The sequence below is a fragment of the Notothenia coriiceps genome, unplaced genomic scaffold (genome assembly GCF_000735185.1).
Source record: "Notothenia coriiceps isolate Sejong01 unplaced genomic scaffold, NC01 NC01_scaffold00026422, whole genome shotgun sequence".
Lineage (NCBI taxonomy): Eukaryota > Metazoa > Chordata > Actinopteri > Perciformes > Nototheniidae > Notothenia > Notothenia coriiceps.
In genome coordinates, this window is record NW_011359123.1 from 42,420 (window position 1) to 60,484 (window position 18,065).

An 18,065-nucleotide genomic window follows, 5' to 3' on the forward strand; every position below is an offset into this window, starting at 1 on the left:
ATGTTTATCAATTCCAATCTATCGTACACCCTAAAATGCATATTACATCGGGATCTAGCACCAATAACAAACCAAAACAACTTTTACAGCACTGATTAGACGGTTACATGTTTGCCTTTTTAATGGTGAAGTGTGAAGAACAGGAGGGGTTAGTTCCACTTATCTGGCCTCAGTGGAGAATAATGAAGGCTTGGCTGCCTGGTTGGTTAAATATTTGCCACAATTGTCTTGATCTCAAGTGTTGCAGTCAGTGGAGTTAAAAAGTCTGGTTGTGTTAGGAACTAGGCACAAGGTTGTGAATAGTGTTAAAGACAACAAGTCAGGAAAAAGGCCTATGCCAGTGTTTTGATTTATGCCCACGTGTGTTTGTGAGTGGGGGCATTTGGCAAGAGCTTTGGTCGATATTTAAGGAAAGCAAAGAACCACGAGAGGGAGGAAGCAGGAAGTATTGACCGAGATATGAAGCTGCTATTATTGGCTGGTGTGAGGAGTTAGAGCTGTGTGAGCTGGAAAGGTTACACGATGATAGAGAAATTAGAGATGGGTGACGGAAAGAGAATTGCTCATGTGATGTGTTTGTTTTCTGGTTTACGGGTTGTACTCTGTGTAAATGCAGGTCTTGCTCTGTATTCCATGCATGGTGATGTAGAGTGCTCTACATTTTCACTGCAGTCAGCCAGCTCAGCTTTAACTATGATGACATCATTGTTTATATTACCAGCACCCACTCTTTCTTCTCTTCCTCTCCCTCATCCCTCTCTTTTGTTTCCTTTTACCCACTCATGCCATTTTTGTCCCTCTTGTACTTATTTATTTATTGACCATCGCTGCTGCTGTGGATATTACAAAAGTCCATTACAGCCTGTGGCCTGGCGCTGAACGACCGATCATCTTACCGCTATCTTTGCTGGTGATATTAATAGTACAGATTCCAGCAAAGGATTTCCTGTAGCATCCATGCTAATCCTGTCTCTTCCTCATAGCTTTGTCTATAACATTTGATATAAAATCTATGCCAAGATTTGCTACTCACTAAACATTTGCTGGTGTCATTCAATGATCAGTGTATTGGTCAGCTTGATCAGTGTAGTAATATTTTGTGAATCAAGTGTTTTTCTTAAACAAATCATGATGTATTTTGACTTTGTGTGGTTGTAGTGCATCGATGCTATGATTGTAAATAGATACACAGATGGTCTGCTAAACAAGGATGGGTATTAATCACAGCCCTGCCCTCCAATCCACCAAAGGTCCAAAGATCAACACATGTTACCTCTAGGCTCAGGCCGTATCAATGTGCTTGGAGTACAAGGGTATTTAGAAATACCGAATGTATGGTTTTCAATATTGTCAAAATGCAGACGCTTTCTTCCTAATAAACTAACACGAGATGCTGGATTAAGGTGATGCATTGTAGTGTACAGAATGAGCTACCAGAAATCCGTTTCTACTGGTTAAAAGGGCACCTCAGCTGAGATAGATGGTGACTGTGAGAGGTAGGAATGACAATATTTTGGGTTTAATCCCTATGAAATTGGCAGTTTATTATCCACATGATTTAATGTAATTGTATGTGTACCACCACCACATCAACTCCACTTCATCCAACTGATGTGTAATTAAAAAAAAACTTTTACTTAAACCATTTACCAAACTATATACTCTTTAAAAAAATATATTCTGTTGTTGTGGTGTAATGTACTAAAAGGAGAACTGATTGCTCATTGTCTAAGTGTCTCTCCTACTCAAGTCACACGTGTCATTTTAATACAATGTAATATACATTTAGTTGAAGCTTCTCTCATCTCATCTGTGGCTAATACACAGATAATCACCTTAAGTAGTGAGGGATGAGTACTACAGGTCTTAGCCAGCCTGAATCTTGACCTGAACTCTTCTCCATTGGTCTCTTCTTTTATGATGGCCTTTAAATCAGTTCTCATTCTTTCTGCCCCACACTAAGCTACTATTAAGGCACCATGATGTCTTAGGATTGCTCTGGGAATGGTTAAATGTCCATCTGCAGCACTGCTTCTACCCACTCCTTCCTTCCCTCCCTCCATCTCTTCCTTTAGGAACTTGTCATCTGTGGCTGACAGGAAACAAACTATCCGAAGGAGTTAGCTCTGCCCTCTGAAATGTGGCCAGTTTCTTTGGTACCTGCCTTCAGAGTTGATAAAGGGGTAGAGAGGACAGAGTTCAAGACAAAAACAAAGAGACATTCCTGCCTCTCCCTGACAGATGTCCGTGCCTGTCTGCGCACAAAGACGCATTTGTATGGCCAATCACATACACAAACCCTTTTTTAATAAGCTCAACATTCTAACATCTCTGCATACAGAGCTGTAGACACTCATTTCTCTGTTCAAGCTACCTGTTTCTAAAGTGTTCATCTCTCACAACCTAAAAAATCTCAAACGATTCTGTGATTGTCTCTTATACATTACTCTCTATACTGTAGGGTGTTTAGTGGGATAGTAAAACGGTTATAAATGATTGTTGGAGTGCATCCAAGGGTTGGAGATGGATGGAGAGAGAAAAGAAGGCAAAGGGCAACCAGGCCATCCCTTTGAAAAAATGTGCTTTAATCTGCATTTGTTTTTTAAGTAGCCTGCTGTTCTAAATGTTAATAAGCATGAGTCCATTAGTGAGGTCTGGTGAGAGCTAAAAAGAAAAAGTAAGTGTCATTCTGGAGGAGGTAGAACTTCACAGTACCTTTTGCACTGCATTTTTCCTGTGTGTGTGCACTCGGACGGACAAAGTCTAGTGTAGGATATTTGTTTTCATAATAATGAGACTGAGACACGGTTGGTTGGTTGGTTGGTTGGTTGGTTGGTTGGATGGATTGTTTAGACTACTGTCTCCTCCATGTTCACTAGTCATTTTTGCTGTCTCCACTCTGGACTTTCTCACTTTTTCTCCACCTCTGAGCTGTCATGCTCTTGAAAACGTCCAGGTGCTCCTCCGGTCTCATTTTCCAGGAAAAAGGAGAGGCTACAGTGAGACAAGCACTGTAATTGTCTTGTCTTTTTCAGCTGGCTCGCAGCCCGAATGAGATTTTTTTCTTTCTACTCTTCATGCCAATATACAGCGCTTCCTCCCTCCCTCTTTGTGTATGTATTTCACTTTTTTCACATTTAGTCTTCTAAACCTTAGGGTCATAGACAGCTGGTGAGGGCCATGGTGTACTGCTTTACTTTGACAAAGCATGTTAGTTAAATGTCTAAACCTGTGCAGCCTTTGCTGTGTTTGGACAGGTTTCAAACGCCTGCATGCTCCCCCTCTGTCCCTCTTTTTGTCCATCATGCTGTAATTAATGTCAAACCCAACAGTGTGTTATGGAGGAGGCGTGGGCTAACATGGTTAACATGCCCTTACTTGGCTATAGCTCCTATCTCAGGGCCCCTTTTTTGGAGCACTGGCCTGGCTGTAGACCTGTACTGGCCCCTTGTGTTTATCAAATACCATTACACCACATCTGTCTGTCACAAGGCAGCTACATCTTCTTTGGAGCTACATCTTCTTTGGAGCTACATCTTCTTTGGAGCAGTCAAAAATACCCAAGTTATTGGAGTTGCAACGCAAGCTCTTACTTCTCTTACTACTCTGACAACCAATGCTTTTATTTAGCCAGAACCGAGTCCCAAGTAATTTTCAATCTTCAAACTGGATTTTCATTCTCTCTGAAGTCTCTGATTCTTGACAAGCATTATTTTAGCATGCAATCAATTTCCTCCCATTCTCTGGGAACTCCTGTTGTTGCCAACAGAGGATTGTGTAATCGGAAAGAATGCCTAATTATACAAATTGAAGTTCTCTTTTATTCAACATCACATACACATGCCAAGTAGTTGAGTAGACTTGTCTGGAACTGTTACTGCTACAGTGTCTTTAGCAACCCCCCCCCCAGCCAAAGCTGTGTTTGATTCCCAATGAAAATATGCTTTCCAAGAGCCTTCAGCTCTAAGTTCATATCATCCCATATCCATCCTAAACCACTCTGTCTGTTGCTCATATCCATTTTCGTAACTTAACTTAACTTCCTATTTCTGTGCGTGCAAAATGTATCAGTCATTGTGGTATTGCATACAGAAGGTGTTGGCTAACTGAGACACAGAGGCTGTTAATTTGTTTAACCGTGAGTGTCACACATCTACTGACACTAGTGACATGGAAATATCTGGACATGTGGAGGCTCATATTTCGCACCAAAACCCACACAAGAGAGGCAAGTGGCAGCTTGAGTTCGTGTTTGTTTGTCATTAACCTCTAGTCGATGTGAAGTGAGGGTCTTTGTGAGTGTGGGTGGTGCCGGGGGGGTTGGATGTTTTGAGGATTGGAGGTGTGTGTGTGTGTGTGTGTGTGTGTGTGTGTGTGTGTGTGTGTGTGTGTGTGTGTGTGTGTGTGTGCATCAGCTGTGAAGTGTAAGGAAATGCAGGAGGATGTATTTATCCTTCACCTCCTCTAACCCTAAAACACCTTGTAAATAGTTACGTTTGACGGCACATTGTAACCTAAACTTCTTTCCTTGTATTCTACATGTGCTATCAATTAGCAAAGCAGTGCTAATCCATAAAAACACTTTCTGTTTCAGACAGTTAGTGTTTATCCTGTGCGTTGTTGCACTAAATGATCATATAGACAAAATTAAATGCAAACGTCCAAATACAAATCCGTTTAAAGCAGAAAAAGACCTTTTGCACTATGTTTAAATTTAAACTGTAAAATAAGCCTAGAGGGTCTTCACTAGCTCATTTAATCACTTTTACATTTGAGATATTGCCAGTACCTTTTTAATCGTGATCAGTCAGATAACATTGGGGATATTTAAAGCGTATCTGAGCAGCAGTTACTGCAAGCAGATACATGTTTAAATGATCGAGAAGGAAGGAAGCGAGATTCAGTTCAAGAAAAGAGGAAGTGAGAACTAGGAGTGGAGAGAAGCTTCCTGTCACTTGTGTGGCAACCATCACCATCTGACCCGTTTCTAACCTCTTGTGTGAATGTTTGTTTTGAATGTGATGCCTGCGAGAATACTTGTGCACTCATGTCAAGTAAATCTGTATTATCTATAGTTTTGTTTTTATATTTAAATGTACTTAAAGCACTTATTATTTTTGTAACCTACGTTTGTTAACCTCCAACACAACAATCCCCCCCTTCCAGAAAGATTCTCATATCACCTGGAAAGAGAGGGACTTTGCCAATAGTAGAAATCAGGTAAGTTCTGGTCATATCTCCTGTACAGCTGCTTTATATTCAATCTACAGCTCCTCTTCTGCTAAGCAAGCACACTCAGGCTTAATGTTCTTCACATCTAGTAACATGTTATCCACTTCAGGCTTAAACACTTTTGCCTTTTTTGTCCCCGCCCTCTGAAACTTCCAAAATGTTCAAGCCATCCTCTTCTTAGTTTGCAATGACGTGACAGCTCGATTATGATACTATTTGGTTAAGAGAGAGGTTGACGCACTGGATGCACTGTCCAGCAGCTTATTCACTGTTGTTCAAGTGGTATTTGCTGCACAAAGAGCAATAAAGTGAAATATTTGGGGGGGGGAAAGTAAATGAGAGGGCACTTAACGACTAGTGCAAGCTTTTTTTAAGGGGCAGGATAAGCAGGAATAGACTATATGAGAGGAAAGAGAGGGACATGCCTTTCCACAGACCGGAAAATATCTCTCATCCGCTGGCAGTGAGTCGTCTGAATCGTCCTAACACATAGAGGTGAAAGCTCATAGTCTTTCCTGTAGCTTCTACTCTGTTGAATTGTGGGTAAAAGCATGTAGCTTTGGGTAAAAGGTATTCACCACAAAAAAAAAGTTGAGTTAAAATCTATTTACAATGGTGAAGTGGCCAAGAAGGCAGCAAAGTCGTACGTCATGACCACATAGAGCCGGGTTAAATCAACACAGATTCACAGTTAATGCCACTGTGAGTACTTTTGATATGTGCAGCAGAAAGATACAACCATATTTCCATATTCTTTATCTTGTTTCTCTATTGTTTCAATTTTAAATCCACTCTCTTCCTCTCTCTCTTTAACTAAAATACTATCTCTCTCGCTTACCCGCAGATGTGTGTGTGTGTGTGTGTGGGAGACTTTTTGGGTGCATGACTGAGAATAAGAGCAGGCTCTTCCTTCCTGCCCGCTTTGGTTCCAGTTCACTTCAGCTGCAGTCAGTCACTGAAGACACACAGAGCTCATCAGACCAGCACAGAGCAATGGAGAGAGGGAGGACAGTAGAGATAATAACAGAGAAGATGAAGAGTTGATTATACTTGAGCAGAATGCTGCTTCTGAGGAAATAGATAAAGGAAAGAGATTTTTTTTTCATGTGCACTTAATGTGCACGGAGCTAATCAAATGTGACTAAAGTTGGACAGTTAGTGGAAATGGGTAGGAAGATGATGCAGAGGTTTTGGCAATGCTGAGATGGAAAAGGACAAGAGCAAGTTCGCCTACCTGAGCCGCTTTCTGAACTTCCACCTTTCCAAAAAGAACAAAGCCTTGGCTCGCAGTCCTCCGAACTGTAACAGATCAACAGCTGCACCAGGCAACAGCCCTGGCACTTTACCTGCAGAGAGGAACCACTGGACGGTAAAGTGAGACCTACTTGTGTTGGCATCTTGATTAACTCTAAGTACTCGTCTCAAGAGAGTTGTTAATGTCATTTTTAAATGAACGAGGGTGGAAGATGGATGTATTAAAGCTGCAAAGTGCAAATGAGGATCAGTGCTTGTTGTTCTGTGGTGGTTTAGAAACAAGATGCAGCTGAGAGCTTGCATGTTCTAAAACCAACTCTGGTTTCCTGTTGTCAAATAAAATCCTATGGTGGCCTGTGGTTTCGGATGCTTACAGTGAATTTTTAAAACTTTAGAATGCTCAGTCCTTTTTTTTATTTGTAGGTACTTCAGTGTGGCAACTTATGACTATTGTCTGTGTTATTGGTATTTCTGGGTGGATTGATCACTGTTTTTATCTATAAATGTTCAGAAAACTGTAAATAACACTTTTCCCAGAACCAGAAATTATGTTTTCACATTGCTCATGGGAAACTGGGGAAGGGGAATCAAGCAAATATGTGTTATTTTAACCTGATAAATTATGTTGCACACAACTACAGACTAAAAAGTGTTAATGGTATTTGACATGCATTTCATATGGTGTGCATTGCATGGATAAGAAGTGGTGGAACAGGCAAGATGTCCTACTTTCTTGTTCCAGATTTTGAAATATTTCTCTTCAAGTAGCTGTGAGGCTTCAGGGTAGAAGGAATAGTTACTCCACGACCACTCAGTTACATTTTAATATTCTCCCTGCAGGTAACTACAGTGTTTCCTTGTTGTAGTCACAGTGTGAGAAACCTTTCAGTTCTCTGCTCTCATAACAACACCCAGTCTTTGTGGTTTTTCTGAAGTGAGTTGAGGGTGAGGTCGACACCAGGTCAGCGTTATGTGTTGTTGGAGTGGCAGTAGTGGCAGTGCGCCACCCTGTAAATACCCGAGAAGTCTCTTGAGGTTATATAACTGGTTTTCAATCCAAGAAACATAAACATGAACCACTGGAGGCATTTTACATTACATTACGTCTGAAATGTGCACTGATAGGTCAGTTTTTTGTGATATGTGAGTCACCATCATTTCCAGAAACTACTTTAAAAAAGCAATACATTGCTCAGAAACATTGGGTGTTATCACTCGTTCGCACACAATACGTACATCTCACTTCTTACCGTGCTTCCTCTTTATGAAGCATTTTATTTTGATAGTGTTATTTACAGTAGAAGACAATATCCTACGACATAACTTCTCTTTTGGCACTGCAAACAATCTCTGACATGTTCTTTTCACACAATCCTTACAAACACATTGTTTTAGCCATTGTTTGTGAATACTGACTGGTTTATTAAATGTTTCCACTCTGCTTTGCACTCTGCAGGAAGATGGAGATATCAAAGAGATCAACATTACCCATGTGGTCAAGGAGGGCTCAGAGAAGGCTGATGCTTCTCAGTTTGAACTGCTCAAAGTGTTGGGACAGGGATCGTTTGGCAAGGTAAATCCTGTCTCTTGCGCTCTCTTAGTCAGACCATTTTAATATGCACTCAACCTTTTATTTAATATAACCGAGTGTTGTTTTGTTGCAGGTGTTCCTGGTGCGAAAGGTCACCGCTCCCGATGCCAACCAGCTCTACGCCATGAAGGTCCTCAAGAAGGCCACGCTGAAAGGTACATTAGCCTTAAAAAGTGTTCAATCACAGAGGATGGTTTAAGAGGCTGACTTGGTTAGTCAAAGTGTACTAATAAACAGAAAAAGCTTGAAATTCCTGACCCCAGCTTTACCTTTGAAAACCTAAGTTTAGTCTACAACATGCAGTAGAGTTGCTCTGCAGCTGATATGTTCCCCATCATACTCTGGACTAAAGATGGTGTTATGTTATCGTATGGTGCTGAAACAATAAGTCGATTGAGAAGAATTTGAAACTAGCAATAATCAAACTAGTTGTAGATACATTTTCTGACAAACATTTTTTGCAGATTTCAAGACAGTGCTTTAAGATTCAGGACATTGTAATGAGCATATTTAACTATATGCTGATATTGATAATGAAAACAATAATGTGTTGCAGGCAGCCCTGTATCTAATACCCCTATATAACATCACCTTGTTTAGTTTATGTATGATTGCTTTCTCTTTAGCTTTTCTGGTAAACTCATTACTTGTTTTGAAGTTGCAGTACCCTCTGTCTGTTTCTTATAAAAGGGTGTATCTTTTCCTGTCACTCATAGAGGACCACATGCAGTAGAAGTGAGACGGCAGTTGTCTTAGTTTTGTAGTGAGGTTACCGCAGGTCTTACGTTTTTTCTACTTATGCACCCAGGTGGTCTCAATATTTTTCATAAACAACAGCTTTATTCACACAGTCCCCTAAAAGTAGTTTCATTTTCCCTGGCATGAGCAATTACCATGTTGTAGCATATGACTAATGGTTTCACTTTCCTCATCAATCAGAACCGAGTTGACAGAGCCTCAAACTAAAACTCTGCATGGTCCGACATCCTCTATGATTTTAAGTCAGCAAAGAATTGATCCGTTATTGGGCAGCCAACTAGAAACCACCAACTTGTTCAACCACACTAGACAAAATAGTACAAATGCTTGAGGGCTTTGTCAGCCAACTTTTTAATAATAAAGTTTATATTCACACTAAACTCTGCACCTCCATTTATCCTTCAGTGAGAGACCGTGTGAGAACTAAGATGGAGAGAGACATCCTAGCTGACGTCAACCACCCATTTGTTGTCAAACTGCACTATGGTGAGTCTGCCTGAAGATTTCATTACCAAAATGTTTTAAGGAATCTGGAGACTGTTTTCTTGCTATCTTATTATTTAAAATCCCAGAAATGTTCTTGTTAGCTTGCTGATTTCCCAGTAAATGTTGTATCTTTTATTTGTAGCATTCCAGACTGAAGGCAAGTTGTACCTGATCCTGGACTTTCTCAGAGGAGGAGATCTCTTCACCAGACTCTCCAAAGAGGTGAGAGTGATTCATTGGATTTTGGTTGTTTGCTGGATTTTTTTTTTTTCCTCCATTATCTTGCGCTTTTAAATAATTGTTTAATTCTCTCTTTTTCTGTGTCTCATGCCTCTCAGGTGATGTTCACAGAGGAGGATGTGAAGTTTTATTTAGCGGAGCTGGCGTTAGGACTGGACCACCTCCATAGCCTGGGCATCATTTACAGGGACCTCAAACCTGAAAAGTAAGAGAACAAATTGACATACTAGACACGCAAAAAGATTGTTATTAAAAGTTGTTAGGCCACGATGCAGAAATTCTGTTAAAAGTTAGAGGTCTTTGAAAATGTTGTTAAGTAAAAGTTATAAAGTCTTGGCATCAAAATATATCTCTAAATTGCATAGGAGTACAGTATTTCAGTAAATGTACTTACTGTCTACCATTTAAGGCTTCAGCTGCAGCATCATTGAGCCTTCATTTCAATACTATTATCTGCCATCAGTAAGAACATTCTTGAAAATGTTCCAAGCAAAATCTTGTCCTAAAGAAACCTTGACAATTTATATATACAGAGACGTATGCCTATGTTCTCGTAGAAAAAGCTGTCATCACTGCTAGAGTGCTCCCTGAAGATACTTTTATTCTAATAGAGAACCTAAGAGTTATTTATTTGGTTCTTGGAAATAAATCAGAGCCTTTCTTTTGCATGATAAGTTATTTTTGCTATATTGCTATAAAAAGGTACCGTGTGGAGTTTTTCACTCTAAACATTTTGAATTATCATTCCTCTCCAAAATGCTTTGTTTGTTTCCCTTAGGCCTATAAGTGCAAACTCATTAAACATTTGCAAAGCTTTAAGTTTTGAACCCTGCATTGTATTTCAGCCTGCGGTCCTCTCTTTATTGTTGCATGGCCACTGTTTATGTTTACTGCCACTTGGTTGTTTTCCTCACACTAGTGATCAAAGAGTCAATAAGGTGCCTTTAAGCTGAAAGCTGATTATTGTGTTACATACTCATTACAGCAAAATGTGCAATGTGTTTTTTAAATGAGTAAAATATTTAAATGTTCACACTCTTCCGATACATTCATGATTCTAACAATTGATATTGTTTTTTTAGCATTCTCCTGGATGAGGAGGGACATATCAAACTCACAGGTGAGTCTCCTGCTCCTTTCTGCCGATACACTCACAGACACACCTCTACCTTGTTGACCCTCATTACTCACACTGGGGTGACAGCCTTATCTTACCGACTCCAGATATCTGCATATGGGCGTGTACATGTTCCCTAAGTTAATTATTACACTTTATCTGCTTTATCTATTTCTAATCGTCCATAATCAACGCCATTTATTGACTTCCGGGTCCTGCCACCATTGAACTGAAGGTTACTGTATCATAGAGAGGCAGTGCAGACCAGATAAAGCGTTGTAAAATATTTTTTATTATATTTTAACCGACTAGTTGAAAGTGCTGTAAAACAAGTGGCAGAAGACACACTTTGGTCATGTTAGATTATATGGAAATCATTCATGATAACAGAAAGCACTCTACAGTAGGGTGCTACACTGATACAGCGCAGTGACGTGCTGACTGTATCTTGTGGTGTGTTTTCCAGATTTCGGCCTGTGTAAAGAAGCCATTGATCATGAGAAGAAAGCGTATTCCTTCTGTGGTACTGTGGAGTACATGGCACCTGAGGTTGTGAACAGGCAGGGACACGACCAGAGCGCCGACTGGTGGTCATTTGGAGTACTTATGGTAAGCAGGAAACACTCATTCAAATTATAATAATTGTGTTTCTATATCATACACAGTGGTGTAGTGGGGATTTTTTTACTGGGTGGACGGGGTGGTGGGTGGACGGGAGACACTCGCGCTCGTGAACTGTCAACGGCGGGGGGGNTGGGTGGACGGGAGACACTATGGACGCGCTCGTGAACTGTCAACGGGGGGGGGGGCTTGGGGACCTCTGTGTCGCCTGTCAGCGCAACTTACATGATGCCGTTTAGACAATTTAATAATAAAAGGCGGTGCCGGCTGTCAGCGAACCGATCCGGCCTTTCTGCGCGACTCACTCAAATGCGGGACATAGTCTCAATGTGTGGGACGCGGGACAAATAATAAAAATGCTGTGTGTGCAGTCCCGCACAGTGCGGGACACCTACACACACGGTTCTGCCCCTCACACACACACGCTTCAAATCAAGTTGCATAAATGCTTGAGCTACGTTTTTATTATAATTACTGTGAAATCTGCCTACTATGTTTTCGTCATTAATACAACAAACACAGACTTGCAACTGATAACACCGGCAATGATTTTAGATGTATTAGACTATTAAAAAAATAAATCATGCTTCAAATAAGTGGGGGTACGGCGTACCCCCGCGTCCAACGCCCACTACACCACTGATCATACATACTCCTTTAATACATATTCTACTTCACATATGTATGCATGTACATGATCACAGTTTATTGTTCTCTCTCCCAGTTTGAGATGTTGACTGGATCGCTGCCATTTCAAGGAAAGGACCGCAAAGAAACTATGAGCCTGATTCTGAAGTGAGTATCCTCATGGTGGAGGAGCATTTCAACACAGAAGCCAGTTGTCATATCTTGTTGCGATTTTAAGAAAAAAAACCTCTTGATATAAGGTGAATAAATGGAGCTACCTGCCATCTGTCTGTCCCTGCAGGGCGCGCCTGGGAATGCCTCAGTTCCTCAGTGCAGAGGCTCAGTCTCTGCTCAGGGCTTTGTTCAAGAGGAACCCTTCCAACAGAATGGGTTAGTGCCAACTACTGAACAGTCATTTCACATATGGCAAAATAAGCACTCCAGCTCTGTTTCCTCATATATGTGTCATTGGTGTTTCTTGACAGGATCTTGTGCTGATGGTGCAGAGGAGATCAAACGGCATGGTTTCTTCTCCACCATCGACTGGAACGTAAGTGAGAGAAGGTCAACAATATCATTTATTGTGAAAAAAGTGCGGTACTTGTGGGTTATCTGTCGCCACTTTTTAATAGAATTTCCAACTTTTGCACAAATGCAGATGTGTGTTATCATGTCGCCATTTTCACAAAAATATACTGCCTCTAACCCTCTCTAAAAAATTGCGTATTTAGAGAGTCTGAAAAAAACAGTGGCGACAGATAATCCACAAGTACCAAAAGTACAATTTAGATGGTTTTCATTTAGAAAAAACAACTTTTGTGGGCGGAATTCCCCTAAGTATATTGTGTGATTGAAAGTATTTTATTCCTTTTTAGAAACTCTTCAGGCGAGAATTAAAACCCCCGTTCAGACCAGCAGTGGCGCGTCCCGACGACACCTTCTACTTTGACTCTGAGTTCACCTCCCGTACCCCTAAAGGTCAGAAATCCAAGCTGCATGTTAACCTGTTTTTTTTTTTTCACCCTGAAAGAAGTTAATTGAAAATGTAATATTTTTCCTGCCAATGCAAGATGCTTCTTGTGGTTACAGCTCCATTAAGATGCGATTACACTTTATTATAGGAGTGTTTGTAAAGAAATGCACAAGCTAGGAAGTATGCTCCTCTTGAAATAACATTAAAACATGGCATCTCTTAAAAAGGCACATATTTCTCTTTTCCATCCTTGACATTCCTTATAATCTTCCAGACTCCCCCGGTGTGCCCCCCAGTGCTGAAGCTCACCAGCTTTTCAGAGGCTTTAGCTTCATTGCGTCGCCTTTGTTGGACGAGGAAGGGTCTGTGGAGCCAGCCAAGCCTCACCCAGTGGTCCAGGTCAGAATAAATAGTTTCCTTTTTACATTCTATGTTCTGAACTACGAGATCCAGTTTAAACAAGAGATGTCCTTTCTCCTGTGTTGGATTTATCACTGAATACACAAACTACAGCTATATAAAGAAAGAGGGGAAACAGACAAAAGTACAAGGTCTATGTAAGGCAGACAGGGGAAGGAAATGTCAGATACCTAAAAACAGGTACAGATCCTGTTTCATGCGTGAAAGGAACAGCAGTTAACTCTGTGTGCTAGAACATTTTGAAAAAATATAGATGTACGACTTCTGCCTCATAAACTCTCTCAGCACAACACGCTTTTTTTAACATCGCCCTTCTTCCTCTGCAGCAATTACACGGAAAGAACCTGCTGTTCAGCGACGGTTACGTGTTGAAGGAAGACATCGGCATGGGGTCCTTCTCTGTCTGTAAACGCTGTATCCACAAAGCCACCAACACAGAATACGCTGTTAAGGTAGGGTGGTGTGTATTTAAAAGAGTCCTGTGACATACAACCAAGATGACGGTTACAATTACATAACCATCATGGCTGTACTTTATATTATACTGTATAAAACTGTAATATTAAGAATATATTGTGATTGACAGATGATTGAAAAGACCAGTACAGACCCCTCTGAGGAGATTGAGATTCTGCTTCGATATGGGCAGCACCCTAACATCATAACACTGAAGGATGTAAGTATTAAGAAATGCACTTATATTAAACATTTTGGTGTAAAATCTAATATGACCTGTGATTCAGTGTCAGGCTTGATTTTCTAAAGCCTAAAAACAGAGCCAAAGGAAGGTTCAGATGATTAGTTTCCTGAATTGTTATTATGGACATTTCTATTATGAAAGCCAAAAACCTATGCCCAATGTCACAGATGGTGATATGATAATGTGTGTGTCTCTGTCTCAGGTGTACGACAACGGTAAGCAGGTGTTCATGGTGACAGAGCTGATGCGTGGAGGAGAGCTGCTGGATCGCATCCTCAAACAGAAGTTCTTCTCAGAGAGAGAGGCCAGCTCTGTGCTTCACACCATCACCAAGACTGTGGAGTACCTACACTCACAGGGGGTAAGGAGGACAACCAGAAAATACTCATAATATAAATAATTTCACTTTATTCAGTTTTTTCTATACTTGGCTTGCTCTTGTTATCTGTTTTACTACTGAACTATTCACTTATTCATTTACTCTTATTTTGTTCCTCCAGGTGGTGCACAGAGACCTGAAGCCTAGCAATATCCTCTATGTTGATGAGTCGGGGAATCCAGATTCTATCAGGATCTGTGATTTTGGCTTCGCTAAGCAACTGCGTGCCAACAACGGCCTGCTGATGACCCCGTGCTACACTGCTAACTTTGTAGCTCCTGAGGTAAGTTGAGTCCTCCTTTTTTCTCTGGGTCAGAATAGGCAAAAGCTGTGCAGCAAATGTAGGCAAATGCTGCACAGCTTTTGCCTACATTTGCTCAGACCTGGATAAAACTAAAGACCTTGAACTGTGTTGAACTGAAAGGCAATGTGTGTCATTCCAGGTGTTGAAACGTCAGGGCTATGATGAAGGGTGTGACATCTGGAGTCTAGGAGTCTTACTGTACACCATGCTGGCCGGGTGAATACCAACACTTAAAGCTCTTTTATTTGAACTCATTTTTCTATATCACTACCCTTAATACTCACTTTGTCATTTTTATCCTTTTCTTGTGACAGCTTTACTCCATTTGCCAACGGACCTGAGGACACCCCAAATGAGATCCTGAACAGAATAGGAAACGGTCACTTCAGTCTAGTTGGAGGCAACTGGGACACAGTGTCTGAAGCTGCCAAGGTGAAACTCCAAACCTGACAGATGGCTGCTTTGCTCAAGTTCCTCAGAGGAATCCAGTCTCCTTCTGTCAACATGTTTTAAATGTATTCTGTGCTGCTTCTAGGATCTTGTGTCGAAGATGCTTCATGTGGACCCGCATCAGAGACTGACTGCTCAGCAGGTCCTCAAACATCCTTGGATTATCCAGAGAGAAAAACTGCCCAACAGCCAGCTCCCTCATCATGACCCCAAACTGGTCAAGGTAACAAGACGTTTTCTATCAAAAACATATCAGTTACAGAGAACTGATTGGATATTTTATTTTCCTACATGATACAGTATAACAACGTTTCACGGTTAAATATTTCAGAATTAAAGATACCCCATAGAGTTTTGTTTTTACCACTAAGAGCCCAATGCAGAATTGTCTTAAAATAGATCCCATCAGGTTAGTATTGTGAACGTGAAGAAATGGCACAAAAAGAAAACATCACACTCAAATTCATGCTTTTTTTAAATTCACGTTTATTCAACTGATCGACAATGTGTGGCAGTAACTATGAAGTAAGATATGCTTTTTGCTCAGGAATATTTTAATGAATCTTGACTTTTAGTTTAAAGTTAGGTTTACATTGAATATAGATAATAATGTAAAAAAAAAAATTGTTTCCTAAAAATGCTGTACAAAATACAAAGTGATCTAAATATTGTATAACAATGGACACAGATTTTCATATCTGTTGTCTGTCTTCACAAAAAATGTAAATCCATCCAAATCCGTGGTTTTTCCCTTTTTTAAATGTTTCCACAAAATGACTAATTGTTTAAACTTGCTGCTGTTATTCTACAAGCAGGGGTATTAAACTAAAATTCAACGAGGTCCAGTTAGAGAAAAAATCTCCCCATGCAAAGATCCGGAACATCAAAATGTCTAACTTGCTTTATGAATTAGTGTAATATATATTGAAGTATCCTGTAGCTTTATCAACGTCTGCATTTAATCAACAACTGACTGCCAATCAAATAAAGAAAGTACAATTCAAAAACAAACAATATTTATTGTCAATGAACATTGAACTCTACAGATATACAGTCAAATACTGTGGATATGTGTAATGTTCTTCTCTGGCTGCTTTTGAAAATATGTGCATCTTAAAAGTGCTTAATTTTAGATAAATAAAATAAAGTGTAGCAGCAGCTTGAGTTTCCCTTTTTCTTTGTTAACCGTTTCACATCAAGCCTTAACTATTTCAGACGATTATAGAACAATATCAGTCTTTACACATCATAACAATTGAACAATTTTAAAGTTTCTCTTTCTTTCCCTTATTATATGGCAGTCCCTCACTCACTTTTTTTTAATTCAGTGCGAGAATTGAGCTCGAGCTTGTCCTGCCAGTTTAAATCTGGGCTGAAATGGTGTCAGGGCCATTCTCATACACACAAGCAGGTGCTCATTGGTTAGCCTCGGTTAGCCTGCCCTGGAACGATATTTAGTAGTTTGATCCTGGTCGACTGATCTCATATTGGGCTCTGAGACTGCTTATTTTTTGTGACCTCAGTTCTGCTTTGAGAGAACGTTTGGTCAAACACTTTGCGTTTTGTCTCATGTTTCGGCACTTTTAATGAGCACCACGGTCTCTGAACAAATGAGACACACTGGTTCTGCTCCCAGTGGGCAGGATGAACATGAATGAGTCCGTACACTCAGGGTTAAAAACTCTGTTCTCACTTTCCACTTTCCTCTTCTTGGAGAGCGCAATGTGTAATTATTTGTCTCTCCCTGTCTGCCGCTAACACGCGTGTTCACTCCTCTCCGCTTCTTTCCCTGTATCGCCAATCATTCTCTTCACTCACTTTCCTCTCCTCTCTGCCGCGCTCTCATCTCTTCTTCTGTGTTTCTCTCCCTATACAGGGAGAGAAACACAGAAGAAGAGATGAGAGCGCGGCAGAGAGGAGAGGAAAGTGAGTGAAGAGAATGATTGGCGATACAGGGAAAGAAGCGGAGAGGAGNGAGCACCCAAGCCTATACAGCTGCAGGGTGAAACCGTTGGTTCCCCTGTTACAACAATTCACCATGCCGTAGCTGTGAATTATTGACATACACGCCTGAAAAATGTAGACTGGTTGAACTTTACATTTAGGTCATTGAAGTTATGAAGTAAGTAAGTCTAATGTCAAGGCTGATCTTTTTTCACAATATTATGCTGGGACAGAAGAAATTGTACAATCAAGTAGAACCAGAAAGATCTAATCACTGTTTTCACTACAGCTGTCCCTGCTTGTAGCCACTTCAACAAGTATCAAATTCTTCTCTGTGAACCCTGTTCTTTGGCAGCTACTGTCAGTAGTCTGGGCCACATGTAAAAAAAACACGTACAAAAATCCCATAAATAAATGCTAACAGCCACCATTTTGTTGAGATAAGCTGGTCACTGCCCTGACCTGTGTTTCTCTGTCTTGAGTTACTGTGTGCTGTAGGGATTTAAAGCTGGTCCACCAGCAGAACATTTGTGTGTTGCTCCAGATGTCTCCAGTCAACAGGTGGACATGTCAGGGGGCACGCTGGGACAATGGCAGCCTTCATTTTCACCACACTCACACAGGCGCATCCACACGTGGTTAAGTCAATTCAGCACTTTTTAAGTCTCTGAGAGTCAGTTGTCTAAACCTATTAGCTAAAGCACTGCAGTGACAAAAAGGATTACTGTGGCCAAGTCTTTGTGAAGATACATGTAGGACAGGCAGCCATACAAAGCTGAAAGGTTAAGCGAGGACACAGTCATACATGACTCCTAACCAATGTAGAAAGTTACCCAGCAGCCTCGGTATCGTCAGGCTTTAAATCCCACACCTAGTGAGCTCAGTCACCCGAGGGTTTTGTGTGGGTGTAGCGTGTGGTGAAGGGAATGAATGTAGATATGCTTTCTTGTCAATCGTGTTGAAGTTGA

The 18,065-nt window shown here is 40.7% G+C and overlaps 1 protein-coding gene across 2 annotated transcripts; it reads left to right on the forward strand.

Moving 5' to 3' along the window:
• Positions 1-4,148: 4,148 nt before the first annotated feature.
• rps6ka1 (ribosomal protein S6 kinase a, polypeptide 1) lies at positions 4,149-15,463 on the forward strand. Of its 2 annotated transcripts, XM_010784534.1 has the most exons (21): positions 4,149-4,228; positions 5,167-5,220; positions 7,943-8,059; positions 8,151-8,232; positions 9,242-9,322; positions 9,465-9,544; positions 9,661-9,767; positions 10,645-10,682; positions 11,146-11,288; positions 12,025-12,095; positions 12,229-12,317; positions 12,413-12,477; positions 12,803-12,905; positions 13,175-13,299; positions 13,647-13,772; positions 13,907-13,996; positions 14,223-14,381; positions 14,521-14,682; positions 14,843-14,919; positions 15,018-15,135; positions 15,239-15,463. In XM_010784534.1, exons 1-21 carry the CDS (start codon positions 4,187-4,189, stop codon positions 15,446-15,448), a joined length of 2,139 nt encoding a protein of 712 aa, XP_010782836.1. In that variant the 5' UTR covers positions 4,149-4,186; the 3' UTR covers positions 15,449-15,463. The 2 variants fall into 2 exon arrangements, with proteins under 2 accessions (XP_010782836.1, XP_010782835.1); XM_010784533.1 differs by lacking the exons at positions 4,149-4,228; positions 5,167-5,220 and adding an exon at positions 6,177-6,601.
• The last annotated feature ends 2,602 nt before the right edge of the window (positions 15,464-18,065 follow it).

Bases quoted from the DNA above. Each gene is read 5' to 3' on its own strand.
- rps6ka1 (XM_010784533.1), top strand. From the start codon at position 6,437: ATGGAAAAGGACAAGAGCAAGTTCGCCTACCTGAGCCGCTTTCTGAAC. The intron at 8,060-8,150 runs GTAAATCCTGTC...GTTTTGTTGCAG, and splicing joins GACAGGGATCGTTTGGCAAG to GTGTTCCTGGTGCGAAAGGT. The intron at 10,683-11,145 runs GTGAGTCTCCTG...TGTGTTTTCCAG, and splicing joins GGGACATATCAAACTCACAG to ATTTCGGCCTGTGTAAAGAA.